Raw genomic sequence first — 21,763 nt, 5'->3', positions numbered from 1 at the left:
CAGTGCTACTTATAATTCTTCCCAACTTTGCATCGTCAGCAAACAACTGAAAATCCCCACTCAGTCCAAATGATATATTATTTACAAATAAGTAAACTATATATCATTTACCCTCCTTTTTTGAGACACTGCTCCATACATGACCTGCTGGTAGCATTCAGAGAGCCAATCTCTGATCCATCTAACCAATATACTATCTATTCCCATCCTGTGCAGTTTGTACACCAACTTATTATTATTATCATCTGACCTCCATGGAGTCAGACTCATCGTGGGGAAGCACACACTATTGTACATAATGCTCATCCAACCATGCTTTAAACTTATTCAATGTGTCTACATTCACAACACACTCAGGCAATGCATTCCACTCACCAACCATCTCCATGTAAAGAACCTGTTCCTCACTCCTCTGCTCACACCCTCCTTATACAATTTCCAGCGATGTCCTCCTGTTCCATCTCCTCTTACATTCTATGAAAAATCTCTTCCATGTCAACCTGATAACAACCCTTTAATTAGCTTATATGTCTCAATCATATCTCCCCAGTCTTCCTCCTATTCATGATGCTTCGCAACTTACATTCACTCAATATGACCTCACCTCGTACTTCACATTCCAAAGACTACTAACCACTTTTGTGAATCTTCTCTGGACCATTTCTAACATATCCTCATCACCATGAAAACCTGGCGACAAATCTGTGCACAATAATCTGTATGAGGCCTGATCAAGGCCTTATACAATGGCATCATAACCTCCATTTCTGCATGTCAGGGTCCTTCATATCATTACTATTATCCAAAGTGACATCTTCACAACTTGTGCATTGTGGCTCCTGAATTTCAGGTCCTTGTGCAACATCACCCCTAGATCTCTCATTTCCTCTGCTTCCTTTAAAGTTTCCCCACCAAGTGGGGAAAATTTCCCCATCCCATTGTTGCTTACCAAATCTCAAAACCTTACACTTTGCAACATTTCACTTACCTGCCCATTCATGCAATCTATTCCAGTCCTCCTGTAAGGGCATAACATCTGCTTGACTCGGCATTGCTCTCCCCAATTTTGCATCATGCAAATAGCTGCAGATCAGATCATGAGCTGCAGAACATGTTCTCCCATTAACAAACTCATGCTCATAACCACAGAGAATACCACTGTTATCAACCCATTTCTGTATCCTACTTCTCACCAATCTCTCCAGTACTTTCACCATAACTCCAGATGTGATAATTTATCAAAAGCTTCTGCAAAGTCCAAGAATATCACTGAATATGAATCTCCCTTATCTAACATACCCTTTTCACTATCATAAAATGCAAGTAAATTGTTAAAACAAGGCCTAATCTTTACAAATCCATGTTGACCATCATCAAGAATGCTATGTTCATCAACCCCAATCCTTAACTAATCTCTTCAACACCTTGACCACAACCACAGTTATACAGACGGGTCTTTAACTGGAAACTTCTGTCCTAGAACTATGCTTGTGGAGTGGTACTATTTTGCCTTCTTTCCACTCCTTAGGAACCCTATCCACTGCAAGACTTTCATTAATTAACCAGGTCAAGGACATAGCCAGCTGTGGGCACATTCCTTAAGAATGCATGGTGATATGTTATTCATTCCCACAGCTTTATTAACATCTAACCCAACCAACACCTGATACACCACTGACTCTTTCACTTCCACTTCTCCTAATACTTGCCTTCCTTCTGTATATATTGCACCACATCATTTACACCGGATACTCTGATAAAGTACTCATTCAATAATTCTACTGCCATGACTATCCACCAGTGTCAACTTGCCATAATTGTTCTTCCTCTTGCTTGCCCTATAGCAGGAAAATTCCCTTGAGTTAACTTTAGCCTGACCCACCAATCTCCTCTCATACTGCATCTTTTCTTTCTTTACCATGCTCATCACTTTTCTAGCCTACACTTTATACCCTTCATGGATCTAATCACCATCAACTGTCTTGTACCTCCTCAATAGCATTTTTTTCCCCAGCAGAGTTTGCTTGATTTCACTTCTACTTTATTTACTCACTTCACCCTTGATATGTAGTTATGCATTGCTTTTGTCAGATATATATTGTCTTGTGAATTTCCATGCACTATCGACATCAGAGCTGCCCTGTAGACAAGAGGTGTTCAAAATTATATTTCACTGCTCCCATAAAATAAATATGCAAATTAAAATGAAATTAATTTCAAGAAATTTTTATTTATTTGGTATGTAAATGAACAGTGTTTGATGGATGATGGACATCAGTGTTTAAGCCACTGATGTCCATCATCCATCAGTGGCTTAAACGAGCACTTAAGTGCCCATAGCCTTCCATATCCTCGTAATATGAGGATCAAGCAGTTACCCCTATGCCTCTAAGTATTCTTGTCTGTAAATTGTGTGTCCCCTACTGGCTAGTTTGTCTGTTTTGAGGGACAAAAAAACCTGAGTTTCCAGGAGAAAAAGCCTCTACCACTGTATGAGACTGGCTAACTCACCTTTAGTCGAAAGGGACCAGATAAAGGTTCCTCACATCACTGATGGGGAATCAAATCCAGACCTTCTTGACCAAAGAGCTTCATCTATACTGACTGAGCTATGGAGACTCACAAGATATATGTATGTGTAAATAAAAATAGAGTATGTCAAAAAAAATTTTTTTTTTTTTTTTCAGTTATCACAAAAAATCACAACACAATTCAAACCTGCTTTGATGCACCACTCATGAAGCATTACATCAAAGCAAAGCGGCTAATCGGTTGTTGAGTTTACTGTTCATTTTTTTATCGCCTTACTGTTTATTTTAAGTCATGCTATCTTTGTAGTAAAGTTTTACTTCATGAATAAGAGCATTGTATAAAAATTTACTTTTATTTATCATCTTGAAATGCAACCCCTTCTGATCAGGTGCCTTTGTGTGGGGCACACCTGCATGGGAGGTCCTGGTCGACATATTTTCTGCTCAGCTCATCTACCCAACTTACTGATGCTGTCCACAAAGCTTCCTATAATTGCCTGCTTTATACTTTCACATATATCCATTTTTGGCAGTAATATTTTCTTGTTTTACTACTTCCCAAACAAGTACCTCATGATCACTCTCACCATCCTTTGGCAGTGTCAACACTTCATTAAGAACTACATCTTGTGAAGTTATCACCAAGGCCAGAACATTAAAGCCTCTAGTTGCTTTAGTCATATGCTGCTTAAGATATTTATCTCTCACAAACTCAACAAACCCTCTCTCCTTTTTCCAGTACACTATCTTCTCCTTCCATTCTATATTCCTGTATTAAAGTCTCCCATTAGGATCACCTTCTTTTTACATGCCCAACTTATTTGCTAAACATTTCACAGTAAATATTCTCTCCATTCCATGGCCTATAACAGCATCCTATCAGATATTCTCATCTCATCTTCCTTATACCCTCTTTTACCTTGCGGTGTCGAGGGTCCATTGATCATCGGACCTCACTCCGTTTACAGGATAAGGTGGTCAGCCTTATGCCCCGGTGTATCCTATGGCCTGTAGTGTTGAGTTCTCACGGCCAGTTTGCCTGCTTTGTGGGATGAAAAACCCCATAATAAACTGGGGAAAAAACCCTGCTGTCCACGCCCAAGACTGGCTAACTTGGCTATGGCTGAGGAAGATCCTTCAGCTCCTCACGTCACCGACGGGAATCGAACCTAGGACACTCCTTCCCCAGGCATATGGTTGCGAAGCGCATAGCCACTAGGCTAACCGTGCGGACATCAGATATACTAGCCTGTTTATTTCAATTTCATACCACACAGATTCAAAATCTGTACATGCACCATCAGCTTCCACACTTTGTGGACACAATTCCTCTGCGATCATTAACAGCACTTCCCTTCCTCTTTTCCCATTTCTAACCTTCTGGAAAATTATATATCCTTCTATTTCTATTCCCAACATCACATTCTCCTCAAACAACCAAGTTTCACTTATTCCAATTATCTTTGGGTATACTGACTAGATCATTGCAACAAATTCAGCTCTCTTGTTTCAAATACTCCTTACTATAATAAATTTAGTTTAATCCTTCAGTAATTGAGAAGTCATATTTACCTATACAAGTTCTCTTAATGCACAGCATTATACATGTTCGCAAAGAGATGTGCTTTGCATTATGGGAGATACTAAGACAAGTAGAGATGAGAGCTTGGTCCACCTTTACCACGAGTTGCCTCAGTCCTGAAGATACTTCAGGCACAAACTTTGTTTGCTTACTTGGATAAAGGATTAAACTAAATTTATTATAGTCTAACCAAGTGGAAAAAACTTCCAAATACTCCTTACATTTTTTGTGTACAAACATAACAACCCCTGTTTCATTTCATGCTTACAGAATACATCATGAATATTATGGAAACAACTACCTTGTTAGAGTAAAACAAGCTGCACTACAATCTACATGGTATGTTAAAGTTACTGATCAACCGTTGATCTAGCTTTGATATAGTAAGATTTTTTTTTTTTTCACAAATAGTCAGGCCAATAGGTGTAACGGTTGATCAGTAACTTTAGCATACCATGTAGATTGTAGTGCAGTTGTTTCTTTGTATATATGTGTATACTCTAGGTGATGACCTTAATGTGAAGTCGAAACATCAAGTGTTTATTTTTGTTTATATTAAACTAAAGTTTTACTCTAACACAGTAGTTGTTTCCATAATTTTCATGATGTATTCTCTATTCTTGCTGCTATACCACAACTTTCTCTCTTCAGTCTGACAACTTCCATTTCCCTGATTCTGATTTGCATTTCCATTCCTACCTGTCTTATCCTGACCTTTATGTATTCGTCACCTTGTGCTGCTGCAACCACCTCTTCAACCTCATATCCATCTTCCTCATGTCGTAAAATCTGTTTAGTTGTGCTATCCTGCTTCACAGTAGACTCTGATTATTTACTACATTAACTTCTTGACTCTGTTCCTTCTCAGAAAACAATAGCCTTTCTAAATGCCCAACACCAAACCCATTCAAATGCAATCCATCAACTTTAAACCATTTCAACTTTTCTTTAAATTCACTCCACAGATTTACAAATTAAACCCCTTTGCCTCATACAACTCAGCCATCTTACTATTCATTATCTCTGCTCTCCTTCTCAATTCCCTGTTGTCATATCTGGGCAATCTGCCTACAACTTTTCCAACATCACTATTATTCCTTACCTGCCCTAACAACTTCCTCAAGTCTCTATCAGCATTCTTTTTTTCCCCAAGTCATTTGTGCCCATGACTATACCACTAATTTCGATGCCCAGTCTTTCCTTTTCTACAATGTCAGTTATTTGCATCATTGTTCCACTTCATTGTTAGGAAGCATGTTTTGTGCACTTTATTAGTCATCACACTTCTAATACACACACACACACACACACACACACATCCCCATACAATGATATATGATTTACTGCCCACACCACATCTTCAGTGGTGTGGGCAGTAAAAAATTTCCAGGTGGTGTGTTTCAATATAACAAAAAAAAAAAAAAAAAAAAAAAGATTAAAAATAATAAATAAGTTTAAATGTTTAAACTCTGTGGCTTACGGGTCACCCTGTATAACCAGTGCTTTTTTTTAAATCAAGTATGCCATACCACACAATGGTATGGCATACCTGATTTCACTGCATCTTGACTATGCATATTTTAAAATGTAAACTGTGTCACTGTATATTTGTGTTGATTTTAAAATATTGAAGATCTAAAAAAAATGTTTTAATTCTTTCAGGCTCAAAAACCTTGGGCTAAAGTTCTGGCAAAAGTTAACAAATGTAAAACTGATTACCACACAGCTTGTAAAAATGAGAAATCTGCTGTCAATCAAGAAAGAAATGCCAGTAGCGACACATCTTTATCTCCTGATCAGGTAAAAGTATGATTTAAAGTATATGATAATTTAGCCAATATGTGATTAATAATAGTTTATAAGTAACAGCCTTCATCAATTGGTGTTCTCAAAGACCTAAAAGCCCCACTAGTTCACAAATAAAATAAAATAATAGGGTCTTCCTTCCTTCCTTGATGCAAAGTACACGATGAAAAGGAAGTATGCCTCTACAACAGTAGGAGTTATCTTCACAAACAAGCAGACTGTTTGTGAAGATACTTCACATGCAAACTTTGTTTGATCATACCCAGATAAAATAAGAACATGATTTCTTATAAATTATAATATACTTTGTATTCAGGTTAAAGAAATTTCTATATACTGGAATAATACTCTCACTTTATGGTGACAAATTAGATAACATTCAGCATAACTAAGATTCATTTAACTAATGACGTATTAATTTGGTATAATATTGTCAAATATGTTGATTTGAGTAGAAGTGTATTAGAGATATTGCTTCATAAAATAACTTCTATGTGTTACATAATAAACAAAAAATTATAGATTTTGAAAGAAAAGCACACAAAGGCTCATATCTACCCATGATTTTCTGCCATACAATTCTGCTGCCTTGTGTAGAGGCTTAAGTGCTGTTGAGGACATTATGTTGGAGGTTTAATGGATTTTTTACAACACTCAAAAAGAATTAAATTAGAATTTAATACTTCCTATATTTCATCCTAGTCACTAGGACATCTACGGGGATTACAAAAACAATTAATGTAACATGCACACAAAAACTTACAATACTAAGCCCAACCACGTGGGTGACACTAAAGTCCTATCTAGGTGGAGCGCCCTCTAAGGGCGGTAGTAGGTGGCCTGGAATGTATGGTGGGGGGGGGGGGGGGTGGGGGGGGGGGGGGGTGGGGGGGGGGGGGGGTGGGGGGGGGGGGGGGTGGGGGGGGGGGGGGGTGGGGGGGGGGGGGGGTGGGGGGGGGGGGGGGTGGGGGGGGGGGGGGGTGGGGGGGGGGGGGGGTGGGGGGGGGGGGGGGTGGGGGGGGGGGGGGGTGGGGGGGGGGGGGGGTGGGGGGGGGGGGGGGTGGGGGGGGGGGGGGGTGGGGGGGGGGGGGGGTGGGGGGGGGGGGGGGTGGGGGGGGGGGGGGGTGGGGGGGGGGGGGGGTGGGGGGGGGGGGGGGTGGGGGGGGGGGGGGGTGGGGGGGGGGGGGGGTGGGGGGGGGGGGGGGTGGGGGGGGGGGGGGGTGGGGGGGGGGGGGGGTGGGGGGGGGGGGGGGTGGGGGGGGGGGGGGGTGGGGGGGGGGGGGGGTGGGGGGGGGGGGGGGTGGGGGGGGGGGGGGGTGGGGGGGGGGGGGGGTGGGGGGGGGGGGGGGTGGTGTGTGTGTGTGTGTGTGTGTGTGTGTGTTATTTGTACTCGCTAAAGCTGTTTCAGTGACTGAGATGAAATATTGGAAGCATTAAATTTTTTTTTTTAGTTTTTAATCATTTCCTAGTGCTGTCAATACTCTATTAAACTGCCATCATGATGTCTTCCCAGCACTTAAGCCTTAACTCACAGATATCATATTTGTTATCTGCTTCTGCACTCATTCCACACTTATTTGATTCCCTTCAAATCCTGGGGGACCAAATTTGAGCAGGTGTGGTCTTATCAGGGCTTTGTACAATGACAATTCTTATCTCTGCAGGTCAGCATCCTTCTCAGTATTGGAGCAATCCTCTGGGTTAACTTCGCCACCTTTGCAATGTGTTCCCTGAATTTAGAGTTTCTATCAATCATCACCCTCAGATCCCTTGCCTCCCATAAATATATCCTAAACTTTAAGAATATACATTTAGCTGAATTAAACTGAAATCCTCATTCATTTGCCCATCTGTCGAGTTTGTTCAAATCCTCTTACATCACTACCGCATTTGCACTATTACTAATAACCCTTCCTAGCTTCACATCATCTGCAAACAACTTAATATCCCCCCCCCCCCTGCAATTCATTGACAGTGTCATTGATGTAAAGGTTAAACAGTACAGGTCCCAGTACTGAGCCCTTTGGGTCTCCACTTATAACCTTCTTGCTTCCTTGATATTGCTGTCCCATACACAACTTTCTGATACCTATCAGATATGTTCCAATCCTGAATATAGTTCACTAATTTGACATCTAAACCCATGTGCTGCAATGTAAATATCATGTTATCATATGGTATCCTTTCACATGTTTGTAAAATCCATGACAGAATATGCCTTTCCTTCATCAACTGCTCTTGTCACTTTATTATAAAAGTTAATCATATTACTAAAACAAGAGCACCCCTTAACCAAATCCATGCTGACTTTCACAGATAACATTACCCTCATCTGTCTAATTCTGTAAATGCTCTCTCACTGATTTCTGCAAAATGAAATGGATGAATGAAGAGGTGAAGTATCCAGTTTGAAAGAAAGCATTGTGGAGGCAACACAGGATGAGTAGTAATAGTCAGTTGCATGGGGAGTGCAAACATCAAGCAAGAAAGGCGACTCACTTGCTAAGGGTAGTGAAAGAGCCAAAAGAAAAATCCTAGACTTTTTTGATACATGGCAAGCATAAGAAAGAATGATTATTGAAGGATGATATTGGTTAGTGAGAATGAAAGAATCATAACCACCAAGAAAGATATATAGTAAAAATGTTAAATTAGTAATTCATAAAGGTGTTTCATCCTTGTGAATGTAATATCATGCATAACTTGAGAGCAGTTAAAGGGACGAGCCACTAATTGGGAGTTAGCAGGAGTGTATGAGGAATTGAGTAAACTTAAAAGAGCCAAACTTGATGTTCATAAGACAATAGAAATATTGCAGAGAAGAAAAGTATCAGAAAACATAATACAAGCAATTAAAATATATGATATTAATAGCTGATATAATAGGAAAATAAGTAAAGAGATACATAATAATGGCATTAGACAAGGAGACTCAAGTCCAACAATATTCAATACAAAAAGTTAATAAAATACAAAATACAGGAGTGAAAATAAATAATAGAATAATAAGAATCATATGTTATGCAGACGATGTACTATTAATTGCAGAAAATGAAACTCAGTTACAAATATACTGTATACATTTAATAAAGCAGCAAAATTATATAATATGAAGATATCGAAAATTAAAACAAAATGTATGACAATATCACAAGAACCACGAAGATGCAAATTAAAATTGGAAGGTACTATTATCGAACAAATAACAAATTGCAACTATTTAGGAATACAATTGAACTGAGAAGAAGGGCACATCTAGAAGTCAGAGAACAAGTTGCAAAAGCTGCAAGAATATCAGGATGCTTGAATGAAACAATATGGAAAAATAAACATCTTAGAGTAGAAACAAAAAGTGGAATTTATAAAGATCAGGCCTATTATGACATAATGCAGAAACAAGACCAAACACTAGGAAAACAAGACAAATGTTAAACACAGGTGAATTGAATAAAATCAGAAAAAAAATCAGCTAATGCTTTTTTGTTCCCATATAGGGAGTAGGCAAGGCCGTTTTAGTCCTGTCTAACTTGATGAATGTGAATGAATATATTAAGAAAAATAATCAATAAAATTAGACTAGATAAAATAAAAAATCCAGATATAAGAAAAAATGTGAAATATAAGCAATAAACAATTGGGTATCAACCCGAAGAATAAAATTGATTGAACATGTGGAGAGAAGAAGTGAAGATAGAATAATAAAACAAATTTATAGTTGGAAACCAATGAATAAGAGAAGAACAGGAAGACCCAGAAAAAGATTAAAAAATAACATTAAAGAAGATGAAATCTTGGTCGCTACAGATATTACATCTAATGTGTGAAGAAGAAGAAGACTTGATGGTATTGTTGGATCCTACTTCTCAATCTATACTTTGGATCTGACATGTTGGTCACTATGATGTTCTTAAACAAAATAAGTTGCTAGTTGGTTTCTAATTCAAATATAGAGAAAATTTATATTTAAAGACTGCGCCACTCTATATCTGAATTAATTCAAGAATTGAAGATAAATCAACCTTCAACTATTTCTCCTTAAAATATATACTGGCCGAGTATATTTGACTTACTTAATTTACCCGCTTTAGTTCGAATATTTTATGAATGGTGCAGTAAAAGAGATTCAGGTTTAGATTAACAAAAACAAACATTTAATTTTATAATCACAAATTATACACTTAAGATCAAAATACTAAATAAGTTATTATAAACACTTCAGCCTTTCTGATAATAAAGTCATGCAAACTCAGACAATGGTAATTCTGTTATCTGTAATACAGTCTTCTCACAGTTCTTTTTAGCTATTTAATAAAGTTCCTTAATGATCATTCACATCAATATCTCATAGTTCTTTAAGTTTTAAATACAATAAAAATTGCAGTAATACCTCTTCACAAGCAAACACTTATAAATTTACACTTTAGCTAATTTCCGCAATAGTTACTGTTAGTATAAGGAAATTCTAGGATGAAACTGTCACACTTCTTTGTATAGGAATATTAACGGTTGGAATAATCTTACCGATAATCTTTGTTCTTCACCTGCTTATATGTAAACACTTTTTATAACTGTAAACACTTAAACAGTATACGACACTCATTAAAGTAATTCTTCTAAACAATAACTGAATTAATTGTCGGTCACTATACACATAAACAAACATTCTTGCATGAAATACTACTGATCGCTTATGAATTAAGGCAATATACAATAATTCCTTAACTTGAGGTTTTCATATGCACAGCTGTTCATTCTTCCTGCATTCATTTAATTCTTTAGGCAATATATTTCTAAGCACAGCTAACGGTAACTTCAACTTTACAGTCTCTACTATTCCTTAATAACGCTGTGCTTTGCTTCAAGGTTCTGTATGTCCTTCAATCGCTAGTCTATTTAGTAGTCACTCAGCTGTCTTCTGTAGCTATAATTGTTATTCTACAATTTATTAGCTAACCGCCTCTCGACTAGTAGACTTTATTTAGCTGCTTGAGTGACTTGCCGACTTGCTATTATCGCACTCTGATTCCTGAATGCCGAAAGCTCCGATTCCAACCTAATGCCAATCCTCTCCTTTCTCTCTCTAATCTATCTCTTAATTAAATAATAATTTCAGCGTTCATCCTTATATATCTGTTGTTCCCGCCTAAATTATTCTCGTGATTTCTTTCTAAAACTCTTTTCAATAAACCTTCTCACGTGGTGTTCCAAAAACGTGCTCGCTCGCTTACATACGTTTCCATGACAACCAAACAAAATATAATACAATTGAGGTATTGCATAACGCTAAACTTCTACAAATAGGAATAAATAAAGAATATTTATATTTCAATTAATGCACAGTTAAATTATCAAATACAAGTTCTTATAATATTAACATAGTAATAATTAAAATGGCTTAATAATATTTAATACAGTCTTATCACTATTAATATATCTTTGATTAAATAATTAGATATTAGACAAAATTAAAGTAGTTATATGAATATTAAATTGTAAAATAAGTTGTTTACATTAAATAATATTTACAAGTCTAGCCTTTGTGATGGAAGATCAATTGGATTCTGAAGCGAATAATAATTACTCTAATCTCTACATAATCAGAATCCAACAATATATCACTATATGTCTTGAAGGAATATTGCAGGGAGTTAACAACAGCTTTAACATGAGCCTTAGAGCTCAAGTTCCAAAGGAGTAGAAAAAGGGAAAAATTGTTCTGCTTCATAAAAGGTTGATAAGAATTGCCTCAACTTATAAGCCAATCTTTTTGCCTGGTTGTGGTCAAAATGTTAGAGAGGCTAATAAGGACCAGACTTCAGAATTGGGTTGATAACAGCAGCATTCTCTTGGATAAACAGCATGTATTTGCTAAAGGAAGATTGTTTTTTAGCAGTCTGCTTAATCTAATAAGGTTACAAATGCATTGAACAAGGGGGGGGGTGCATACACAGTGGTATATTTATAGGTTTTGCAAAAGTCTTTGATAGATTGCCATGTGGTAAGCTGGTAAATAACTTGTGGAGCCATTGCTATTTAATTTGTTTATAAATGATATTGGGAAAGGCTTGAATTGTTGATATACGGTTGTATGATATTGAGTGTGAAGCAGATTGAGGGAATGCAATTTACAGTCTAGTGGATAGAGGGAAAGAGTGTGGGACCTGATTGCAACATATGAGTTGGTAAGTGATTATTACCAGATTAATGTGGATGAGATTTTTCATCTAATAGGTAGAGACAGAGGGAGAACGAGAGGCCATCCCTGGAAGCTGTTATAAGGGGTGAGGAGTAGGTTTTTTGCATGGAAAATGGTAGGTGATATGAATGTATTGCCCATCAGTGTGGTGTGTGTGGAGACAGTGAATGCATTTATGTTATGGTGTGATTAGCTATGTGTGGCAGTGCGACTTCACATGATGTGCTTATGACTTCATGGAGATCTGATGATAATAATTCTCCACGTTTCTATAGGCTATACAGAGATCTTTTAGTAATGTTGCTTCAGTCCTTGAGTGATCTTTTTATTACCATCAATCTTAAATTTGCCTTTTTTAAGTAATTATTAAATTCTTATGATTATCAACAACAATTATTAATCATGATTATGATTACTGTTGTAATGAATTCATTTAGTAGTCATAGGTCAATGTTTGTTTGATTTTTACAACTTGCTTTTTAACTTCAGAGGACTGGCATTCTGAAATAAAGAATAATATAATAATATTAAACAGATCACATTTAAAAAGAGAATGCATAAAGTTATCAGGTTTGTTTTTATGTTGTTTTATTTTTTCTTTTCAAACAGTTATCTACAAAAGACAGTAGCTGTGATCATTATTGCATATCTGTTATTACTTCTTTACCTCAAGATCAAACGTCAAAGTAAGTGATGACAGTTAGAGACTAGAGGGTCAAGTTGATGTGAAGTCAGAGCTCATTTAAATTACTGTATATACAACTACATACATCTCAGAAATGATATTTTATGTGGTTACTGTAGTCAGTGTAGATACTGTGGGGGTATAAAAACTGACTATTGAGGAAAACCAGTATATTAGAAACCAATACAAATATGAATATATGTGTGCAACATCGAATCTTATTACCTAATATACAAGAAGAGACTAAAAGTCCCATTTTTTTTTTTAATAGCTGCCAGAGTATTACTATTGAAGATCTCTGAAAACAAGAAATTGATATTATAAAAAAGAATCTAATATTTATATATTAGATTCATTTTTATAATGCCAATTTGTAATTCTTTTTTTATATAAATACAGAAAGAGATATCATCCCCTTCCCACCATAATTTTTAATATTTAAAAAAAAAGTCATTAGAAATTCAGAAATATTTTGATTATTTTCGTAAACATACACTACTAGATGTTCTTCTTAAAGTTTAAATCTCAGTTGTTGTTGCGATTCTATTTTAGTGTTATCAAAAATTAATTAAAAAATTATTGTTACAGGTAAAAAAACTTCAGGACCGTGTAACTAAGTGCAAAGAAGAGGTTCAAAAAACTAAGGAGCGGTATGAACAGGCACTTCGAGAGATAAATGATTACAATGCCAAATATATGGAAGACATGACTGTGGTTTTTGACAAGTGCCAAGAATTTGAAGAAAAAAGGCTGAATTTTTTCAAGGAAATGTTGTTTGGTATTCATTCATGCCTGAACATTTCCACAGATTCAGAGTATGTGATAATTGTTTAATTTAATACTTGCATGCATAACTGAATAGAAAATAGATTCATTTAATTTATATTTTTATATATTGTGGAGTTCTTGCAAAGCCCATTAAGTCTATTTTTTGGTGCACTTTTTAGTTATTCTACACAGTTTAGTGCAAATTACAAGTTATAATCTACTGACAAACATCATTTAAGTATGGTTGGATGTAAGGCTTCATAACCTTAATAGTTCATATCTAATTAGTCCAAACAGTAACATATTTATACAATCAAAACACACTAAATGCACTTTGAATGTATGTGCTGCTGTTTATTATTATTATTATTATTATCATCATCATCACAGGCAACTCCAAGGAGTCCTTTGACTCATCGAGGAAGGCCCTGAACATCATATTCATCAACTAATTAACAATCATACAGTATCTATCATACTTTGCCTGAACTCATTCACAGTCATAGCACCCACAACAGACTCTGGCAGCTTATTTCACTTGTTCACCACTCTAAAAGTAAAAAAACCTAGTTCTAACACCCTTACTAACCACATTCTTGTCCAGCTTCCATGGATGGCCCCTAGTCCTCCCACCACCAGTCCTGTTCTCAAAAATATCCTCTGAATTAATCCTATAGAAACCCTTCAGTAATTTGAATGTCTCAATCATAATCCTCTCCCTCTTCCACCTATCAACCAATTTCTGCAACCCACAAATCCTCAACCTGTTCTCATAAGGTTCATTCCATAGACCTATCATCTTGGTCACTCAACTCTGGATCCTCTCAACCTCCTCCCCATCTAGAAGAAACCCAGGCAACCAAATCTGGGTACAGTAGTCGAGATGGGATCTTATTAAGGTTTGATACAGAGGAACAATAACTTGCGTCAATGTATTTTTTAGCAACCAAGTAATTTGATGAGCTGATTTAGCCACTTTTGCAATGTGCCCCCCTAAACTTCAACTCCCTATCTACCAACATTACCAAACCCCTGGCCTCATCAATCTCCTGGAGTACCGTTCCACCAATGTGGTATACCGCTGCTAATCTTTTCATGAATAAACTACTCTCTGATTCTCTCCATGAACCACCCATCTATCCATCCCCATATGTTGCAGTTTACGGATTAGAATTCCATGTGGCATCCTGTCAAAGGCCTTAGCCAGGTCCAGCAGAATCACTGTAAACCCATTACCCCTATCCAGTTCAGCCGTCAGTGTGTTATAAAACTTGAGCAAATTACTGAGACATGATCTACCCTTCACAAAACCATGCTGTCCCCCATACAGTATCTCATTTTCATCAATCCATTCTTGTGTTTTACTCGTGACTACTTTCTCCAAGACCTTGACAACGACTCCTGATATGCTGATCAGTCGGTAATTTGCAACAGCTGTCTTGGATCCTCCTTTATGCAGTGGAACTATTTTCCCATCTTTCCATCCCTTCAGGACTAAACCAGATCCGAGACTCAGATTGAACAATATAGTCAAGGGCATTGACAATTCTTTAGCCGCTTCACATAAGACCCGTGCTGGTATACCATCCAATTCCACAGATGTATTCACATTAAGGTTTTGTAATAGACTATTCCCTCCACTTCATTCACTACAATTCCCGTATAAACTAATGGTTCCTTCATTCCTTCAATGTCACCACCTGGATGATATACTCTTGCAAAGTGCTCACTCAGTACTTCCACTATATCAACTGATTCAGTGACCTCCCTACCATCGGCATTCTTTAAAATCATTCTCTCGTATACAGTTTTTCTCTGACTTGCAGCATATCGAAAAAACTGTTTGGGATTCTCTTTAGCTTGCATGGCTAATTATCTTTCATAATCCACTTTTGCTTTTCTTACCACACTCGTCACCCTTCTGGCCTGCACGTTATACCATTCGTGAGCCTGCAGGTCACCTTTCTCCTTAAATTCTCTCCACAGTTGTTTCTTTTTTTGCAGCTCAAGCTTAATGGTGTTATTCATCCATTTAACCCCTACTTGATTTACTATTGGACTCTAGGTATAGAGTCAGCCATTACATCCTGCAGACGCTCTTTGACACTTCCCATGCACTATCAACATCCATCCCTTGCAGTTTTATATGCCAAGGCACTGAACCAAGCAATCTCCTAAGCTTTTCATACTTCCAGCATGGTAATTCCACATGTACCCTGTCTTAATCAAAAATTTCACACATTTAGCCAACTCCCAGATCAGGACCTTATGATCACTTTCACCATTTGGTAGCAACATGGTCATATTCATTACATTCAAGTTCTCAGATGCTATTACTAGGTTCAAGCACTCTCTAACCCCTAGTATTTTCCATTACATGCTGTCTCAGATAGCTATCCCTTAATAACCTCATAAAATCCAGTTCCTTCCTCACATGTGTCCTCTCCTCCTTCCAATCAATGTTACCATAGTTGAAATCCCTCATAATAATTATACAAAAGATAATAAATGCTTCTACAGTAAAAATCAAGTGAGTTCCTCCTACAGGATTTTACTAAATTATACTCAACTCTAGAGAAATATTATACAGCAAAAATCTTATAAGTATTTTTGATTATAAGAAATTGTGTGAAAAGAGTAAAGGAAGCTAGTCAAAATCTGCCCCAGAAGTGTTAGAGATAATATCAAGGAGAAATGAAGAATCAGATACGTACATAAGAATAAAAACAAGTTTCAATATGTAATCATTTCATATTGTAGTTTGGCTAGGTTATAAAAATAATTAAATATTGCACTAACAGGTACCTGTACCTTCGAGTAAAAATGGTAGCTTAGTTTAAAAGTTATGTCAGGCAAAAAAATTTCAGTTTGATTTTAAAATAATCTTGAATTAAATCACTAAATTTGGTTTAGTTTGAAAAGGTAAATCTATGATGTTCATGTCAGGATAGAGTGAAGTGTTTGATTTTTATTTACAAGAAATGCTGTTGCTGTTAAACAGAAATTTATGTTAATTATTATTATTAATCGGGACTCCATGGAGTCAAAAGCCTCATCGTGGGAGGTCCCTCCTAGGAAACACAAAGTCTATCATACCACTCCTTAAAATCATTGACCGTTCTCACTCTATCAGGCAATGCATTCCATGGTTCAACTACCCTCCATGCAAAGAAACCACTCCTCACCCTCTTCCTCACAGTTTCCTTTCGTGACTTCCAGGGATGGCCCCTTGTCATCACTCCTTCCTGCTGTTCAACCAAGCGAAAGAACTCCCCAGTGTCAACCCTGTAACCACCTCTCAACAGTTTAAAAGACTCAATCATATCACCTCTCCATCTTCTATCCACCAAACTCTGCAGTCCACATTCCCTCAGCCGATCCTCATAACTAACATTGTACAGTCCTGAAACCATCTTTGTTATCTGCCTTTGTACCCTTTCCACAGTTAATTTATCCCCTTCAAATCCTGGGGACCAAATCTGAGAACAATATTCTTAGTGTGGTCTGATCAGGGTCTTATACAACAGAATGATAGCTCTTTTATCTCTTCAGGTCAGCGTGCTTCTCATTATTGCAGAATCCTCTGTGTTACCTTCACCACCTTTGCAATATGCCCCCTAAATTTCAGGTTTCTAACCTGGGGCAGAGCTGACTACTACCGGCTGCGTCCCCTGGTGGCGGATCGGGGAACAGCCTTCAGATATGGATGCTAGCTGCGATATAAGCAGAGCAATCTGGCGAATAAGCAGCCGTGGACCAACAGCGACTGAGCTATCAGGGCGTGGGGGAGCAGAAGTGGCAACTCTGTTTCACTTAAAACCTCACAAAGCCCAATGACAACTCGGTGACATGGCGAGTAGTGCCGCCATTAAATAAGCACCTGCTGGGGTCACTGCCCCTGACATTGGGGAGCAGCATTGTCAGTACTGACACAAGGTTGAAGCCAAATGATGACGGAAAAGCTTGTGATCAGAGATTTGCAGATGGCAATATGATTATATTGTGTACGTCTGTAATACTGCAGAGCAGAAAGCAAACAGAGAAACTACTGCTCTACCTTATCTCCAGAACAACCACCACGGCGAGCAAACCCTTACAATTGGCCCCAAGTTCCCGGCGTCCCTTAAATGGGACAGGGGTGCGAAGAATCTCCGGGCTCAAAATGGTGTCCACTTTTAAAATTGCAACTTGGAATGTCAGAACTCTGTATGAAGTTGGCAAATTAAGAAATGCCACAAGAGAAATTAAGAGGCTGGGCATCCGGATTTTGGGAATTTGCGAGACAAGATGGCCAGGATCTGGAAAGTGTCAACAAGATAATACGACGATGTATTACTCTGGGAATGATGAGAACAAACATCGACATGGTGTAGCTGTAATAGTAGATGAAGAAATCAATAAATCAGTAATAAATTGGATTCCATTTTCTGAAAGGATAATACTGTTACAACTTAAGGGAAACTCCATTAACCTAAATATCATCCAAGCTTATGCACCCACAGCTGACAAAAGTGAAGAAGATGTTGAAGAGTTTTATGAACACCTAAAAGAGATTAAAAACCTAACAAAGAAACATGATATAAACATAGTGATGGGTGACTTCAATGCAAAACTGGGAAGAGGGGGGTGATGATGGAGAAATTGTTGGCGAACATGGCTTAGGCACCAGAAACGACAGAGGAGATCGCCTAGTCCAGTTCTGTCAGGAAGAAGATCTAACAATAGCAAATACCTGGTTTAAACTTCCACCCAGAAGACTGTACACTTGGAAATCGCCTCAAGATAATCAACATAACATTGTCAGAAATCAAATTGATTATATACTGATAAATAAAAGATTCCACAGTAGTATAAAGAGTGCAAAGACTTATCCTGGAGCAGATATCTCATCAGACCACAATCCCATAGTTGCAGAAGTACGTCTTAGATTAAAATCAGCTAAAAAATCACAAAAGAAGAAAAAGAAAATTGATGTAGAAAAACTGAAAGACCCGAACATAAATAAAATTGCCAAGACACAGCTTAACCTGCAATTACAACAGATTAACATAGAAGAAAATAAAAGTGTGGAATCTCTTTGGAATAGCTTAAAGAATGCCATCGTAACAACAAGTATTGAAGAAGTAGGTTATGTGAATAATATAAAACAACAGGAATGGATGACAGATGAGATTCTTTCTCTTATTGATACAAGAAGAATGTACAAAAACAAAGACCTTGCCAGGTATACAGAAACACATAACATCATCAAGAAAAAAATAAAAGAAGCCAAGGAAAATTGGATGAAAAATTTATGTACTGAAATTGAACTGCTTCAGAAGAAACATGATAATTTCAATCTGTATAAGAAAATCAACGAAATTTCTGGAAAACTGAGGAAAAAGCTAATAGTGTCTCTAAGAGACGAAAATGGAAAAATAGTTCTAGAAGAAGAGAATAAAGCACAGATTTGGATAAAATATGTAACAGAACTTTTCAATGATACTAGACAGAAGCCTATAAATATAAAAGATAACATTCAAGGACCAGCAATCATGAAATGCGAAATAGAGAATGCTATACGAACAAGTAAAACAGAAAAAGCCAGTGGACCAGATGGTGTGCAAACAGAATTTTTAAAATTAATAGAACCAGATAACATCAAACTTCTTGAAAAACTATTTAATAAAATATATGAAAGTGATGAATTTCCATCAGATTGGCTCAAATGTACATTTATCACTGTCCCAAAGAAACCCAAAGTGAATTCCTGTGGTGACTTCCGACTTATTAGTCTAATGAGCCAAACATTAAAAATATTTTTGAAAGTAATTCAGAATCGTATTTATAGAAAAAGTGAAGAAACTCTAAGTGAAACACAATTCGGCTTTAGGAATGGTTTTGGTACTAGAGAGGCCCTTTTCTGTACCCAAATATTGATATAAAAATGCATAGAAAAAGAGAAATCTGTCTTTATGTGTTTCATAGATTTTGAAAAAGCATGCGACAAAGTCAGACACACTAACTTAATAGAAGTCCTTGAACAAATAAGGCTAGACGAACAAGACATAAGACTAATAACAAATCTGTATTGGAATCAGTCAGCTACCGTTCAATTAGACAACATTACCACCAGTGATATTAACATCAAAAGAGGAGTGAGACAAGGATCCTCACCACTCCTGTTCAACATATATGCAGAGGTAATCTTTAAAAAAGCATTGGAAGAATGTCCAGAGGGAATCACAATAAATGGAAAGATTGTTAACAACCTACGATATGCAGATGACACCGTGCTAATTGCAGATAACATTATGGATCTCCAAAAACTCGTTGACAGAGTATACATAGAAAGCCAAAGAATGGGAATAAATATAAACATCAACAAGACAAAATACATGATCATCAGCAAACATCCAGCCTCATCAATGCAACTGACACTCAATGGGAAAAATATTGATCAAGTGTCAAGATATAAATATCTTGGTTGCTGGCTTAATGAACGGTGGGATTCAGAAATAGATATAAAGACAAGGATTGAAGTTGCACGGCAGTCCTTCATGAAAATGAGAACACTATTCTGCAATAAAGACCTAAACATGGAAGTCAGATGCTGAAATGCTACGTGTGGTCTATTCTGCTCTATGGAGTTGAAACATGGACATTGAAGGCGACAACCATCAAGAAAATCGAAGCCTTTGAGATGTGGCTATACAGAAGAATGCTAAAGATATCATGGACAGAAAAAATTACCAATGAAGATGTCTTAAAATGCATTGGCAAAGCTTTACATCTTGTACAAATAATCAAGAAACAAAAAACATCATATCTTGGCCAGATCATGAGAAACAGCATGAGAAACTACTGATGACAAACAGACTGGCCTATAATTAGACACTTCCAGTCTGCTTCCGCCCTTATGCAATGGCACTATCTTACCTTCCTTCCATTCCCTGGGCACCTTTCCCATAGCCAGACTTTCATTGAAAAGCCTGGTCAAAGGAGCTGTCAGTTCTTCAGCACATTCTCTCAAAACTCTTGTGAAATACTGTCCAGTCCCACAGCTTTACTGACATCCAGAGTACTCAGTATTTGGAACACATCTGCACCTCGAACCTGCCTTATCCCTCTAGTATTAAAATTTACTCCTCCAGGATGAAATACTCCAATAAAGTGTTCATTGAACAATTCCACTATGTCCTCTGCATCAGTCACTCTATTCCCATTTTTATCTCACAATGTCATTCTTCCACAATCATTTCTCCTCCCACTGGCCACATAGCTAAAAAACTCCCTAGGATTTTCTTTGGATCTTAGGGCCAATCTCTTCGCATATTCCAGTTTCGCCTTCCATACCATACTAGTCACTCTCCTGGCCTGTGTCTTATATTGTTCATGCATCTGCTCTTCACCTGTCTCCTTATATCTCTTCCATAGCCTCTTTTTCGCATGCAGTTCCTGTTTAATAATGTTTGTCATCCACTTTACACCAAATTGTGTCCTCTTCTTCACTTGTGGAATACAGCTTACTATTGTTGCTAACAAATATTCCTTCACAATTTCCCAAGCACCTATGATATCCTGACCTTCCAATTTCTCCCTCCATGAAACTTCTCAAAGTTGATGTCTAAGACTATTATAATCACCTGCCTTATAATTCCACATAAGATCCAGTCTCTTTGATACTCCTGCATATCTATTCATCTTCCATTTCAAAACAACATGGTCACTCTCTCCAGCTGGTGGGAGCTGTCATCTCAGTTATCAACTCTTCTGATGCTATGACCAAATCCAAAACTCTTGTTCCCTTGCAAATTGTGTCCTCTTCTTCACTTGTGGAATACAGCTTACTATTGTTGCTAACAAATATTCCTTCACAATTTCCCAAGCACCTATGATATCCTGACCTTCCAATTTCTCCCTCCATGAAACTTCTCCAAGTTGATGTCTAAGACTATTATAATCACCTGCCTTATAATTCCACATAAGATCCAGTCTCTTTGATACTCCTGCATATCTATTCATCTTCCATTTCAAAACAACATGGTCACTCTCTCCAGCTGGTGGGAGAGCTGTCATCTCAGTTATCAACTCTTCTGATGCTATGACCAAATCCAAAACTCTTGTTCCCTTTATTACATGTTGCATAAGACATTTGTCCCTCAAGAATTCTAGAAATTCCATTCCCTTATTGCTACATGCATCTTCCTCTCCCC

The 21,763-nt window shown here is 37.5% G+C and overlaps 1 protein-coding gene across 3 annotated transcripts in view; it reads left to right on the top strand.

Moving 5' to 3' along the window:
- Synd (protein kinase C and casein kinase substrate in neurons protein Synd) overlaps positions 1-21,763 on the top strand; it is a 323,165-nt gene that overhangs the window by 212,028 nt on the left and 89,374 nt on the right. For all 3 annotated transcript variants that reach the window (XM_090394452.1, XM_090394450.1, XM_090394451.1), the window contains exons 5-6: positions 5,776-5,913; positions 13,389-13,615. In XM_090394452.1, coding sequence (XP_090250578.1) covers positions 5,776-5,913; positions 13,389-13,615 — 365 coding nt within the window. The remainder of the gene's footprint in view (positions 1-5,775; positions 5,914-13,388; positions 13,616-21,763) is intronic.

This window comes from Typopeltis vanoorti, chromosome 6, assembly GCF_054136105.1.
Source record: "Typopeltis vanoorti isolate ZY-2024b chromosome 6, IOZ_Tvanoo_1.0, whole genome shotgun sequence".
Classification (NCBI taxonomy): Eukaryota; Metazoa; Arthropoda; class Arachnida; order Uropygi; family Thelyphonidae; genus Typopeltis; species Typopeltis vanoorti.
The sequence above is the reverse complement of the archived record's forward strand: the minus strand, read 5'-3'. Positions and strand labels throughout refer to the sequence as shown.